Source organism: Aspergillus glaucus (assembly GCF_001890805.1).
Source record: "Aspergillus glaucus CBS 516.65 unplaced genomic scaffold ASPGLscaffold_7, whole genome shotgun sequence".
NCBI lineage: Eukaryota > Fungi > Ascomycota > Eurotiomycetes > Eurotiales > Aspergillaceae > Aspergillus > Aspergillus glaucus.
Genome location: NW_019170459.1, coordinates 1,129,401 through 1,143,464, shown reverse-complemented (window position 1 = coordinate 1,143,464; position 14,064 = coordinate 1,129,401). Strand labels below are relative to the sequence as shown.

General features: G+C 49.2%; 6 protein-coding genes across 6 annotated transcripts; 3 read left to right on the top strand and 3 right to left on the bottom strand.

Annotated features, from left to right (window-relative positions):
- Positions 1 to 999: 999 nt before the first annotated feature.
- ASPGLDRAFT_81462 (uncharacterized protein) lies at positions 1,000 to 2,821 on the bottom strand. Its single transcript, XM_022550115.1, has 3 exons — positions 2,532 to 2,821; positions 2,351 to 2,480; positions 1,000 to 2,230 (listed from the first exon to the last, which is right to left on the bottom strand). The coding sequence occupies exons 1-3, from the start codon at positions 2,554 to 2,556 to the stop codon at positions 1,207 to 1,209; spliced, it is 1,179 nt and encodes a 392-aa protein (XP_022402508.1). The 5' UTR covers positions 2,557 to 2,821; the 3' UTR covers positions 1,000 to 1,206.
- A 353-nt stretch (positions 2,822 to 3,174) lies between these two features.
- Positions 3,175 to 5,183, top strand: ASPGLDRAFT_45840 (GMC family oxidoreductase). The gene has a single exon (XM_022546327.1). The coding sequence runs from the start codon at positions 3,401 to 3,403 to the stop codon at positions 5,138 to 5,140; it is 1,740 nt and encodes a 579-aa protein (XP_022402507.1). The 5' UTR covers positions 3,175 to 3,400; the 3' UTR covers positions 5,141 to 5,183.
- Positions 5,184 to 5,447: 264 nt separating this feature from the next.
- Positions 5,448 to 5,878, top strand: ASPGLDRAFT_45839 (uncharacterized protein; the record flags this gene model as incomplete). The annotated part of the gene is made up of 2 exons (XM_022546326.1): positions 5,448 to 5,520; positions 5,571 to 5,878. Coding segments are annotated over exons 1-2 (214 nt in total), but the record flags the coding sequence as incomplete, so codon positions are not given.
- Positions 5,879 to 6,576: 698 nt separating this feature from the next.
- Positions 6,577 to 7,521, top strand: ASPGLDRAFT_124058 (Dyp-type peroxidase; the record flags this gene model as incomplete). The annotated part of the gene is made up of 1 exon (XM_022540453.1): positions 6,577 to 7,521. One exon carries the CDS (start codon positions 6,577 to 6,579, stop codon positions 7,519 to 7,521), a length of 945 nt encoding a protein of 314 aa, XP_022402505.1.
- Positions 7,522 to 7,613: 92 nt separating this feature from the next.
- On the bottom strand, positions 7,614 to 9,333 carry ASPGLDRAFT_123449 (uncharacterized protein; the record flags this gene model as incomplete). Its single annotated transcript, XM_022540400.1, has 4 exons — positions 7,614 to 8,286; positions 8,348 to 8,469; positions 8,538 to 8,842; positions 8,901 to 9,333. 4 exons carry the CDS (start codon positions 9,331 to 9,333, stop codon positions 7,614 to 7,616), a joined length of 1,533 nt encoding a protein of 510 aa, XP_022402504.1.
- Positions 9,334 to 10,047: 714 nt separating this feature from the next.
- On the bottom strand, positions 10,048 to 13,898 carry ASPGLDRAFT_123561 (putative spindle-pole body protein (Pcp1); the record flags this gene model as incomplete). Its single annotated transcript, XM_022540413.1, has 3 exons — positions 10,048 to 10,285; positions 10,359 to 13,213; positions 13,293 to 13,898. 3 exons carry the CDS (start codon positions 13,896 to 13,898, stop codon positions 10,048 to 10,050), a joined length of 3,699 nt encoding a protein of 1,232 aa, XP_022402503.1.
- Between the last annotated feature and the right edge of the window lie 166 nt (positions 13,899 to 14,064).

Here is a 14,064-nt window from a genome sequence, read left to right as displayed (position 1 = left end):
TCGGGGAAACCGGCAGCATAACGCAGCCAAGGTTACACGCTTGCAGAAGTAGGGAAGGAAACGAGATAGTATCCAACAAGCCCATGGATCCTCGTGGCCATGGGAACAGCGGCACGAAAACCAGCAGCACGGGATATACAACATGCGGAATGAGATATCAGGATATGTGTATAAAGGCGACGATGTACATAGCGACTACCATTACGGCGGCTTCCCCGGCTGCCCTGCAGGACCTGCCGCTACTCGGCCTATAGGGCTGACAGATGCGTGTATGAATAATAATAATAATAATAATAATAATAATACAACTCCCCTCAACCATAAACAATTCTCGTATTAACCTTTCGTAATTTGCTGCCGCCCCCAAGTGTGGTCCCTATAAAAAACCAACGTCTATTTGCCACAATATGGATAGTTATAGTATGTGAGTAGCTTGAAGGATGGGAGCGTGCATTTCATGCTGTTGCTTTTTGGAGCCGATATAACTCGATATATTAGCCTCTTTCTACTCATTGCTAGCAAGCTTTGTGAGCTTCTGCTTTGCTTTGTTGAAAAAAAAAAAAAAAGAATGGCGGGAATGTTCGGAGGCCAGAAGGCAGAGAAAGGAAAGACAAGGAAAAATAGGCAGCACAAAAGGCAGCACAAAAGGCAGCACAAAAGGCAGCACAAAAGGCAGCACAAAAGGCAGCACAAAAGGCAGCACAAAAGGCAGCACAAAAGGCAGCACAAAAGGCAGCACAAAAGGCAGCACAAAAGGCAGCACAAAATGTAGACAGGTTAGTCAAAATCATTTCATTGCACATTTATATAATATCTATTCTAAATAAATTACATAGGGTAATCTGATTTCAAATATTGCTGTATAACCACCCTTCACATGCAGCTTCTGTCCACACACAGCTATTCTTTGTATATGCCTATGATCCATATGTAACTATTTATCACACGCAGCTAATTTCCACAGGCAGTTATCTTATGTTAGAGACCATTGTCTATCCACAATTATTCTTCATCTACAGCTCTTTTCCATGTACAGTCTGTGTGCAAGTGTAGCCCATGTGGCTGAAGTCACCACGGTCCAGTTTGCCATAGGACCAGGTAGTAACACCATGATTATTCTCTTAATTAAGCTGTCTTGAGCAACTCAGGTAATTACTTCCAGTCAACTTCTGGATCCTGATTTCACCATCCAATACCACACCATTATCAACTTTTCAGTCTCTTTGACCGACGCAGCAAAGGCTTGACACTGGAGGATTTCAGTACCCCTGGCTGCGCTTCTGAGTGGTCGTGATGTAGAGATGAGCGCGTTGTATGTTGTCTTTGAGGCTCTGGCTTGGAACTTGCTGCCTTTGCCGCTCGTTTCGTTGTTTTTCGCCTTGTAGCAATCTCTGTCGAGCATGGAGTGATCTTTGTCACCCCAGAACCAATGGAAGACATGAGAGTATCAGTACCGGGTTGGTTCGACGGGGCCTCCATGTTGACAGTCTGGGGTTCCAGCAAGCGCGGGTCGATATTCGTTATTTCAAAGCCGACAGAGGAGGCTGGAGTCTCAGATTTTGGTTGACTGTCACATTCTGAAGACACCTCTGAGTTGTAAATGGATGAGATAGCGCTGCAAGCAATTTGTGGACTTTGAGGGAGATGACAGAGTTTAATTTTGATGTCATATGCGTGCACCTGGGCAGCGTGGGCCAGAAATTCAGTGACTTTACTGAACTTGGGCATGTTGCCGTAGGCTTCCCAATTGCAGCTAATCCCGTCATGTGCATGAACCAGATGAGATTCAATGAGGTGGCGACGAAGAGAATCCTTCCGCTTGGAAGAAAATTTATGTGGAGGAGGATTCGGCGCTGAACGAGATACACCACAACAAATGATGCAGACATCTGTTGGACATACCAGAGTATCTTCCTCAGAAGACGCGGGCTCTTCTGGCTGTTCAAGCAGTTCATCATCCCCATCATCGAAATTCCAATTGACTCGGTTGCCTCGTCGGGGCGGTTCACAGAGCCGCAGAAGCGCAACCATGTCCTTGGTAACCTGGATGCGTCGAGCAAGTAGCTTGTCCTCATCAAAGTTCTCTGCGTCGGGACCGTAAAAGTTTTCCATAAGGCGAGCCTGTTCAGAAAATACATACTCCGGGGTGGGTAGCTCCCAGTCTTCATTGGCAGAACTATCAGCATCACATCCTTCAACATCAGATTCGCCGAGAAATTTCTTGATCTGTCTGTCGACAAAGCAGAATCGAATTGACTGTAGTATAGTGCTCATACCTAGCCGCTTTAGCGTGAACCACTCCGAGCATAGTCAGAAATTCGTCTTCTTATCCAGAGGCCGTGGGACCTACCTCTCTGGGATCCTCTCGCGAGAGAAATGAGCCAGACTTTCAATCAATTGGGTGTCTTGGAGCAAGACTAATCCACCACCTGATCTATTCCGAACTTGAACGCTTGTATTGTTTCGGGCATAGGGACAGCCTGAACGTCGTCAGTCATCTTCCATTTCTTTGGGGATTTGATAGCTCCTACCCTCGGCCAGAGTGTAGTAAGACATTGTTGACTGCTTCTGGTGTATTACCGGTAATCCTTTTGCGAACAGATTCAGGTCGTCTAACCAAGATTAATGGGTTAAGAAATAGCCAGCGGCTTTTATATGCAAAGCAACCCCTCCGTAGAACTGATTTCCAATCACCAATCATGATATAACCTCCAACGCAACATAGCGAATAATAGCCCATGAATTACCGAGGCGAATACGCTTTGAATGACATTGACCGCACCACCACCCTGGGCAATTCTTTGGCCTTGCATAGTAACATACCTTCCCCGCACATCATCGATGAGTACATAGTGGTACTCCGTATGTATCTCGATCGGGACTGACGGCCTGTGGGGCCATTAGGGCAAAATGTCAAGTCGACGCCGAATCCGGCCGTACTCGGGGGAGTTTTTGATTGGTCAGTTAGTATTTCCCCAAAAAGGCAACATGCAAGGATCCACATAGCACAGGAGATGGCTGGATCATGGCAACGTCAATAGTTCTAGCCTCACATGATGAGCTCTGTGTATCACTAGAGATTGTCCGCATCTCAAGGAAATCTCCTCTATCGGGTCCAGAAGCTCTACCGGTTTATCCAGCTAAGTAGGTCTCCAATCGAATCCAGCTGTTCTAGATTGCTCCTCATTATTCCACTCCACCCGTCAGCATAGATGTAGCGGACGTCATATAACCCCTCATGAGGTGGAGTTAGAGAAAGAAAACCGGCAACTGCGGTGCGGCATGTCCTTGTATCAGGCTTCAGGGAAAAGCTATATAGCACTGCTTCCTTCTCTTACTCGGTCCTCATCACCACTATCCAGATTGTCCAAACCTCTTCAGCCCAATTCTATCTCCCATCATGGTTAAAAACGGCTCTTACTTCGATTTCGTGGTCGTCGGCGGCGGCACGGCAGGTAACACTGTCGCCGGTCGTCTAGCAGAGAACCCCAATGTTACCGTCCTTATTGTCGAAGCAGGCGTTGGAAATCCTCTGGAAGTCGAGGAGATCACTACGCCTTCTTCGGCCATGGACCTGCGAAACAGCAAGCATGACTGGGCGTACAAGAGTACGATGGTCAAGCGCGATGATTACGAGCGAATCGAGAAGCCCAACACCCGTGGTAAAACGCTTGGTGGCAGCTCGTCCCTGAACTATTTTACTTGGGTCCCCGGCTGCAAGCCAACCTTCGATATGTGGGAGGAATATGGCGGCAAGGAATGGACCTGGGATCCCCTTGTCCCCTACCTCCGGAAAAGCGCAACCTACCATGACGACCGTGGTATTTATGAGGCTGACTTGTCCAAAATCGGAGCAGGCGGCCCTGTTCACATCTCACATGCTGAGCTTCTTGACGAGATGGAGCCCTTCCGTGATGCTGTCACTAGGGCGTGGACGTCCCGCGGCCATCCTCTTACCGAAAACATCTACGATGGTAAAATGATCGGTCTCACCCACTGTTGCGACAGTATCTACAAGGGCGTACGGTCTGGAAGTTTCCTCTTCGTGCAGGACAAGCCCAACATCACCATCCTTCCTCAGGTTCACTCGAAGCGGCTGATTATCGACGAGGCAGACCGCGTCTGCAAGGGTGTGACTGTCATCGACCCCTCGGGCAACGAGCTCAAATTCTACGCTAGCCGTGAGGTCATCCTGTCCCAGGGTGTCTTTGAAACTCCGAAGCTGCTCATGCTGAGCGGTATCGGTCCCTCCCGCGAGCTGGCAAAACACGGCATTAACACGGTTGTTGATTCGCGCCACGTTGGCCAACACCTCATTGATCACCCGGGTGTGCCCTTCGTACTTCGTGTTAAAGACGGCTACGGCATGGATGACCACCTGCTGCGCAAAGGCCCTCAGAACGCTACGACCGTTGAGGCCTACAAGAAAAACCGCACCGGCCCTGCTGCCTCTGGACTTTTGGAACTGGTTGGCTTCCCGCGAATTGACGATTATCTCGAAAAGGACGAGGAATACCGCAAGGCTAAGGCTGCCAACGGCGGCAAGGATCCATTCTCGCCATACGGACAGCCCCATTTCGAACTTGACTTTGTTTGCATGTTCGGCAGTGCCTTCCAGTGGCACTACCCGGTCCCCAAGCAGGGCAACTACCTCACCGTCGTCGTCGACCTGGTCCGTCCAGTCTCCGAGCCTGGAGAGGTGACGTTGAACAGCGCCGATCCCCTAGTCCAGCCAAACATAAACCTCAACTTCTTCGCCAACGACCTCGACATAATCGCCATGCGGGAGGGAATTCGATTCAGCTACGATGTCCTCACCAAAGGTGACGGCTTCAAGGACCTAGTTGTCGACGAATACCCATGGGAAATGCCGCTCGACTCGGACGACGAAATGAAGCGGGCGGTTTTGGACCGGTGCCAGACTGCGTTTCACCCTTGCGGTACTGCTCGGCTGTCGAAGAACATCGAGCAGGGTGTTGTTGATCCCAAGCTGAAGGTTCACGGCATCAAGAATCTCCGCGTTGCGGATGCCTCTGTTGTCCCTGTGATCCCGGATTGCCGGATCCAGAACTCGATTTACATGATTGGTGAGAAATGTGCGGACCTTCTCAAGGCAGATCATAAGGATCTTTTCGAATAAAGTATTTAGTGACTGTATACGAGTAATGAAAATGAAATCACCTTTTTCTTTTTATTCCTTCGATGTATCAAAATTCAAGAAAGCTTGACTTGCAGATATTGACCCACCATGATCCGTGGCTCAAGTAGGAAATAGTGATTGACCAATCATGCATATTCGACTAGATGAGATGGGATAGCCATGGAATCTGTTTTATGGTGATGTCAGTCTGCGGGGAAGACCTATGTTTGGTTTATTGCACTGGCTTCGAAGCATAACGAAGTGGATATAAATATTTCAGTGTCGCTATTATGCTCTTAGACAACCTACAACCACTCCTAAAATATACATCTTGAACCTCTTAAAAAGAACCCGTCTATAAGCAACCACAATGCCTCAGGGTATGTAAAACCGGTAACAATTGATCCTGTTCCCAAGCTCATTCTTCCAGAAACTCAACCCCAGCATAAGGAAGGATTCATGGAGAAATTCTTCGAGCACCACCACCATCACAATAAGGACAACAACAGTGGCGATAAATCCAAAGCGCAGGACCAGAAGCCTCAACAGAAGGAAAGCGAGATGGACAAGCTCCGGGACTACTACCACCGGGATGAGGAATTGGAGGAACAAGGGAAAACCTATGGAGGATTGATGTGATTACTGTCATTTGATGTTTTTGTTGTAACTAATCTGAATGATATATGCACATATGTGAATACCTGTCGATAGTTGAATGATCGAATATTTTACCTGGTATTGTTAAGGTCTACCCTGCGTAGCTGTACTCCGTAGCATTGCATGTCTTTTAGGGCTTAGGTATGGAGGCTAATACTATTGTAAGACCTGGCATATATTATAGCAATACAATACGCCTCAACCTTGACATTCGCAATGAGCCACAAAAGTGCAGCAAAAATGCATGATGTCGACACACCTCAGCATTGCCCAATCCGGAAATACCATTCGGCCAATGAGCGCGTCGCCCAAAAACGGCACGTCGATTGCCACCTCCTCAGCTATTTTCTTCAAGAGGAGCTCGGGCATGATTTCACCATTGCTCTAGCTGGGAAATAACTAACAAACGCACACTCATTCGTCGAACCAGTGGTCATTGTAACATGGCATAGTGTTCTGCAAAAATGTCATACACGGCGAGCAGACGAATCACCACATAACTCGCGCGAGAAACAGTCTCAGAATGGGATTCAGATGCAGGGATGAATATAAATCGGATTGGTAATACGGTTTGCAGTGATTTGTTACCGGGTTCCCAGCGTCAATTCCATCGTCTCGCGAAACCGTTAGCACCGGGACGAGCACAGGCAGCTTTGAATACTACTATTGTTAAGCAATCACGATTTCCTTCACCATACCAGCAGTGTCATCGAGATTACCCTCGTAATCGCATTCTATACCGTCCATTTTCTACCAGTGCACCGGCCAACGACACAACGATGGGTGAGCGCGCCAACATCCAACCGCAGAGGGTAGACGCGCCGCTCACGCAATTCGCAACCTTCCTCGTCCTGTCCGTAAACGACAGTCCAGACGCCATCAAAACCGCCCGCTCGACCATTGCCGGTATCGAAGACCTCACCAAGAACATCACGATCCGCGACCTCAACTCGTTGTTCACATGTACCGTTGGCATTGGGAGCAATATCTGGGATAAATTGACCGGCCTTCCGCGACCGGCAGAGCTGCGTCCTTTCCAGGAGGTAAAGGGCAAGGCTCACACGGCCATTTCGACCCCGGGAGATATCTTGTTTCATATTCGTGCGGAACGCCGGGATCTATGCTTCGAGTTCGAACGGCAATTGATGGACCGCCTGGGTGACGCAGTCTCGGTTGTTGATGAGACAGTGGGCTTCCGCTACTTTGATATTCGTGATTTATTGGGATTCGTTGATGGTACGGCAAATCCTATTGGTCCTGCTGTTCCTGAAGCGGTTCTGGTCAACCAGGAAGATGCATCTGGTGTCGGGGGCAGCTACATTGTTGTACAGAAATACGTACATGACCTGACGGCGTGGAAATCTCTCAAAACAGAGCAACAAGAGGCTATCATCGGACGAACCAAGTCGGATAACATTGAGTTGGATGACGCGGAGTCGGGGCAGCAATCGCACAAGACGCTGACGACAATCGAGGACGAAAGCGGCGAGCACGAAATCCTTCGAGACAATATGCCATTCGGATCCCCGGGGTCGGCCGAGTTTGGAACATACTTCATCGGATATACGGCGCGGTTATGGGTTATTGAACGGATGATGCAGCGCATGTTTGTGGGGAATCCCCCTGGGCTGCATGATCGTATACTCGATTTCTCCAGGCCGCTGACGGGGACGACGTTCTTCGCCCCATCTGCCAGCGTGCTGGCTAGCTTAGAAGAGGACTGATTCATGATCTCTCTTGTATTAAGGCCAGCATTTCTTAGCAAAAGAAGTTCTCACAACCTTTGATTTTCTCTCTTCTTAGGCCGGTATCAAGATCAGTATCCATGCACAGTGGATAGAAGTGAATCCGGAGTCCCTCCGTCAGCCACAAAAAAAGGCATCTTCCCATCCCACGTTCGACAGAGCATATTAAGGAGACATTTCTCAATTCCCCGATGTGCCTCCAGGCTGAGGTGACTGACGACATCCGTCATTTGCATGACATAGTCTATCTTCAGTTCACCGTTTGGATAAGAATTCACAAAGTGATTATGAAGAAAGGATCGCAACAAATGAATTGAGCCCTCCCAGACATGTCGGTATGTCTGGAGCGACATTTCCAGAATTGCCAATTCATTAATCGCGGCAGAGTAGGCCAAAGAAACCGATTCCTGCACCATGATAGTAATAGCAAACAGACATGCTAGCCTGTCATAGTCGGATTCGTGATGCTGAGTTTTGCATGTTTGACTCTCAACTTGAAAGTTATCCCGAATAAAGAGGACTGCATCGTATAACGAGGGATAGACGGACAGTCCGTCCATGTACAGTTGTGATGACATGCCCATCAGATTGCGCATATCCTGGATGAAAGATATCAGCCATAGACAGCGCATTTTGTGCAGGTCAATAGAGCTCCCTAGTATGCTCCTTCTCATACTATGTTCTGAAATTTCCGAGAGATCATTCGTAGACTCAAACCATGACGGCTTTGACATGAAAGAAATACTAGGCTGTTAGATTTTTATTTTTGGCAACACACAGTGGGCCTGGTTGCCGATAGACTTACAGACCAACGACCAGCTCTAGTCTCCAGTCGCTATGTAATTGATGGAGACCTCCTCTCGCATGAATCATCCCTTGGAGGCCATTCCGGTGTATTTTCCATTCTTCTTCAACTCCCCAGTACCTCTATTCGTGACATCATTATTAGTATTGCCATTCAAGCCTATTAGAATAAATGAAAACAATGGACTTACTTCAAACGTCAAGAGTCGGACAACAGCTGCGAATGCATCATTACTCAAGGCCTTTTCGGGGTCACTGAGCCAGTGATTCAAAATTTGAACAGCATCTGCCTTGAATTTCAAGGCTTCGGAGGAATTAGTTCCCCGAGTCGGGGTCATTCCCCCGTAATAATGGGCCAAATGTGCTGCAGAATGTGCCATGATAGCATTAAACGATGCAGGATTGGAGAGATCTAGGGGAAACCAGACGTCCCTCATGGGATTAAAATTGGATGCCGGTATGTTTTCAAACATCATAGTAGCGTGTGTGCTCAACCCTGTTCCGATTAAGTTAGACTCGGTTTGTCTCGCGATTTGCTAGTTGGTAGACAGTACAGTGATGGACTAGCTTATGGTGTTGACTTGTGAGTTTAATTGGAAACGAATCAAAGGGATCTAGTCGTGTAGATGCTAAGGCATGGTTGAGTCCGGTAAGAAGCTGAGCAGGGACCCCTGGTATTCCACACTGTCCGACCTCGACATTGTCCACGCCGGCAACTTGTTCTGTTGTTGAACTTTCTTGCACGGTGGCAGGGAATGTATTTGTGCCTTGCGATTCAGAATACGATGCTGAGCTCACGGGTCCCTCCTTTGCAAGAATTGGGAGCGCTCTCCGCCTAGTCTGTTGCCGCTTTTTCTCCTGCCTGGCTTTCTGACGTTCGGTCCAGTGAACACGCATGGCATGGCTCCGTGTCCCAGCGTGGTGCCCGTCAAGGACAAAGGTGAAGCGAGAGCCTTCATTTTCAGCTGAGGAGGGCGAGCCTGCCATTGGTGGCATAGAACTTGGAACTTGGGGGGGGGGCTGCTGCCGGGTGCTCAGCTAGAATATTTGAGACGGATTGTGGCCCGAGGCGGTGGCCACTTTGGTCTACTCCGTACTGCTATGAAGCCACTGCACGCATACCTTGTTAATGCCTTAGGAATACAAACTCATTTGAGGTCGTCAATTTATGTTGACATTCTTTAGTAAAGAGGGCTGGACTGATATTATGCGCCATTCTTTAGTGGTAATACTCGCTGTCTTTTTAGAAGTAAATGCGTATAATGCAACGCCACCGGTTCCTGGGTCCCGGTTTACTTATTTGGATGATTCCGGCTTACCCTAATGGCTGGGGCAGGGAATATCCTTACCAACCCATCTCCAAGGAAGTACCCCGGTAGAGCCTGTGATTTCTGTCATGAAACGGTGCTATCTAAGCACGCCATGCTCGGAATGTGTCAATAATTATCCAAATAACACTTCCCGTCAGGAATGTATTCTACGAGTTAAACAGAAACACGATCACAAATAAACCTGCATCCAGTACACAAACGCCTGAATAAATACAAAAACCAGTAATAACTGTCATGAAAAAGGCGTATAGGGGGAATCACATCAATCAAGTCTGAACAAAAGACAAATCATTAAGGGGAAGGCCAAAGAAACCAAAGGACACCAAAGAACCCATCGAACACCAAGTCACCGAATCGCCATGCCCTTTTTTTACTCCGTTATCGACTTATACGAGCTGTCCCTTCTCTTCAGCACCTCGTTCTTCGCACGTTTCAGACCCTCGCCCAGTTTCTTGGTCTTCTTCCATTCCCGGCCCATTCGTTGCATGCGTACGGCGGCCTTGACGGTGGAAATGGCGGCCTTTAACTTCTGGCGTGGACTGCGGATCCGAGTGCCATTATGAGGCTTGACGCCCATCTCGGCGATCATGCGAAGGTCGGCGTCGTTGCTGTAGTAATCAAGTTAGCATTGGAATTCCGGATAGACAAGTAAAGGGGAAGAAAGAAAGGATGTTCACGTACCATGCAACACGAACACGTTCTCCGAGCTCCATCAGACCCTTACTCCAGGCAAGATCACGACGGAACTTCTCCTCACGCTTCAACCGTGCTCTCAACCACACGATTTCCTTGCCTAGTCCCAGAATCTCCTTGTCGTGACGGGTCTTGCTGCTGTCGCCCTTACTTGACAGCTTCTCCATGACCTGATTGTAGCGGCTCTGAAGAAACTCTACTTGGCTGGTGGCTGCTTCGGCCTTCTTCACGCAGAAGGCGCGCTCCTCGCGGATCCGGCGGACTTGGGTCTTCAATTCGTTGAACTTGGCGTCTCGTTCGGAGAGCTTGAGTTCCAGGGCTTCTACCTCCAGCGTGGAGGTTTTGAGAAGCTCATGAATGTCCCGCTGGTCCTCTTCTCTCATTGTGGCGCGCTCAAGGTCGCGGTTCTTTGTTTTCGCTTCCTTGAGCAACTTGTGGGCGTCGGACAGTTGTCGTCGGAGAGTGCGCAACTCATGGTGTAGTTTGTCGGATGGTGATGATTGCGGTGAGTTTGTGTCGTATTTCTTCATTAGTGCATCATGGAGCTCTCTCTCGAGCTCTGCAATTCGTGACTTGCAGGCATGGACAGAGGATTTCTGGTCAGCCTCGCGCTGAATGAGAGTCCTCTCGCGCTTCCGGGCTTCATCCAGACTATGGCGAAGCATCGAAAGGTCCGCATTCGTAGCAGAATGCTCATTCTCCAATAGCGGTGGCTGTTGTTCAAGAAGGCCTTCGAGTTCCTGCACGCGTCTCTCAAGGCGCTGAACTTTACTCTTGGCTAAGCTGAGCTCCCGATCCGCTCCGCCGGAGGGTAATCGCAGCCTGTCTTGGAGTCGGTCAATTTCTGCTGACATGTGGTTCTCTTCAGCGGTAGCACGCTCGATCTCAGCATTGAGCTGCTTCTCGAGTGTTTCTTTTGCTTCAAGCAGCGCCACCTTGTCATCCTTTAGTCGCCTCAGCTCGTTCTCAACACGCAAATTGCCCTTCCGAAGTTCATGCTTCTCCCGGTCAAATCGCGTAGTGTCGTCAGCTGGGTTCTGGGCTTGATCCAGTTGGTTGTGAAGGTCATCACGCTCCGTCTCCATCTCAGACAGGGCAGTCCGCAGATCATGTAACTCAACATGGGCGTTGGCCAATTGATCGCGAAGTCTTTGCTTTTCGGCGATTAATTTTTGCACCTGACCTTCTTGGTCCGAGGATCCCTTCTGCACTCGCCCCCGGGCGTATTCTTGCTCCTCTTGCAAACTGGATTGCAAGACCACAACCTCATCTTCCAATGCCTGCACCTTGTCCTTCAATGTTGTATCCTCGCGCTTGCTGACCCGTAATTCTTCCCTGACTGAAAGAAGGTCACTCCGCTGACCATCAATTGTTTGTCTCTTAGACGTGAGCTCATCGTTTAGATCCTTGAGTTGACGATTAAGGACGGCTTCCGCATTCTGATGGCGAGATTTCTCACTATCGATGATTTCCTGCAATTTGCCTTCTTTCCCGGAAAGCGAATGTTCCATTTGCTCCAATCTGTCGATGGTGCGCTTGAATCCAGCCGCTTGGTCCTCTGCCCTGTTTTTCTGTAGCTGCAAGGTTCGCCTAGTGCTCTCCCACTGTTCCTGCTCGAGTGCAAAGTGGCCTTCTTTATCCTCGATTTCGTGTTGTAGCGATTCGATTTCTTCCTGTAGCTTTTCGATATCGTCTTCGTATTGCGTTCTGACATCATGCCCACTATCAACAGCGCGTTGTCTCTCGTTCTCTACCGCCTGCTGGAGTTCTCGAATCTTGGATTGTGTTTGGGCGAGGTCGCGTTGCAGGCCACCGGACTCATCCGTCAACGCATGATGTCGGGTGTGCAAAAGTTCTCTCTCGTCACTATGGCGTTGTAAGTCATCGAGGGCATCTTGTAAGTGCGCAGTCGTTTTCTCATGCTCTTGCTGAACCAAATCCAATTCACGCCGTGTTTGTTCAAGTTCGTGCCGTAAGTCCCGTTCGTCAGACTCCATATCTTGCTGGATCCTCTCGAATTGGTCTTCTAGATGAGCTTCGTTCTGGGATTTTTGCTCGACTTCTCCCTTCAAAGCATCGTTCTCTTGCCGTATCTCTTGAAGCTCGTCTTCCAGCCTATTCGCTTTCTCTTCCAGCTGGCGATTGAAACCCTTCGTGCTGATTGACTTGTTCGCCATCTCTTCGTGCAGTTCGTTGAGGTCTTTCTCGGCTCGTTGTTGTTCTTCCACTGCGCGGCGTTCGGCTTCCTTCGCTTCTCTTGCTTCCGATCTTGCATGGTCGAGAATATCCTGGAGTTCTTCCATTTGCTCTCGCGCGCGTTGGAGCTCAAACCCGAGTTCAGAAACGGCATTGTGCTCTTTACTGTCCTTGTCTCTCAGTTCCTCGAGTTCTTCGTCACGCTCATCGACCATGCGATCCTTCTCTCTCAACGACGCTTCGAGGTCCTCGATATCATCGCGGAGTTTGTCCATGTCTTGCGACTGGTCATCCTTTACGGTTCGGAGCTCTTCTCGGATATCTCTGAGTTGGGCGTCCTTTGTCTCGATTTCCTCTCGCATCAGGTCCATGTCGCGCTGAATCGTATCATCCATGCTCTTCTTCTTATATTTCTCCCTAAGCTCTTGGAATTGCAAGCGGTACGTTTCCAAGTCGCGTTCCGCTTGCTGAAGGCCCTTCTTGTACCGCGATATGTCTCGCTGCATTGTCATTCTCGACACCTTCAATTCGGTATTTTCGCGGAGCGCTGCTTGGTTGTACGACGGACCGGCTTTTTCGAGTTGCTCTTGTAGGTAATGGATCTTTAACTTCAGACCGAAATTGTCTTTATCGAGCTTGTCAATGATCTGTGGAAAGTTAGCGCCCATTGTTCATTGTCTGGCTTACCACAAAGCACGGAGCAGAAAACACAAGCCATGAACTCACATTCTCCTGCTCTTTCAGCGTCATATTTTGACCATCGTTGAGAGCGCCTCCCCCGTCTCTCCCTGATAAAAACGGTAGTGGCGTACTTTGTGGACTGCTGCTCGCGACTTGAGGGAGTGGTGTGGGGTCGTCCATTTCCTCTTCTTCATCAATGCCAGTCATTTCGAGAGGCGGTAGTCCTGGCGTGTTGATATTGCTGCGATAGCTCGCTCTGAGGTAGGCTGGTGTTTTGGGACCTCCTGCCCCTCGCGTCGAGGACATATTCTTAAGATAGTTGTTTTTCGTAGCGCTCTTCATCATCGGTGTGAATTCACCCTTCGCTGGTGCTGCTGAAGGAAGGTTTCGTCGGTCGTTCAACGCACTTTTCGTCGATTTTGGCCCGCTACCAGCACGCGGCGTGCTGATTTTGAAACCTCCGGAACTCCGTCGTCGCCCGGCATCGAGGACTTTAAGGACATCTTCATCTTTCGAGGGTGTCTGAAACGAGTTCTCGACCGAGTCTAATGCTGAAAGGTTCGTTCTTCCGGCGCTGCGATAGCCGTTCGTGAGGTAAGTCGCGTTGCCGTCGACTTCGGTGCGCGGAGTATCGATGTATGGGTAAGCCATTGTCGACGCGGGAGACGCGATTTATTGGCTGAAAATAAGCGAATCGAGTATTCGATACCATTCAACACGCGACCATTGCTATATAAAATCTTGTTAACCTCCCGAGACGGAGCGCCGGAACCGTGAAAAGCAAAGCATGCGGAGAGAGAATCGCTTTGCCAGGCGT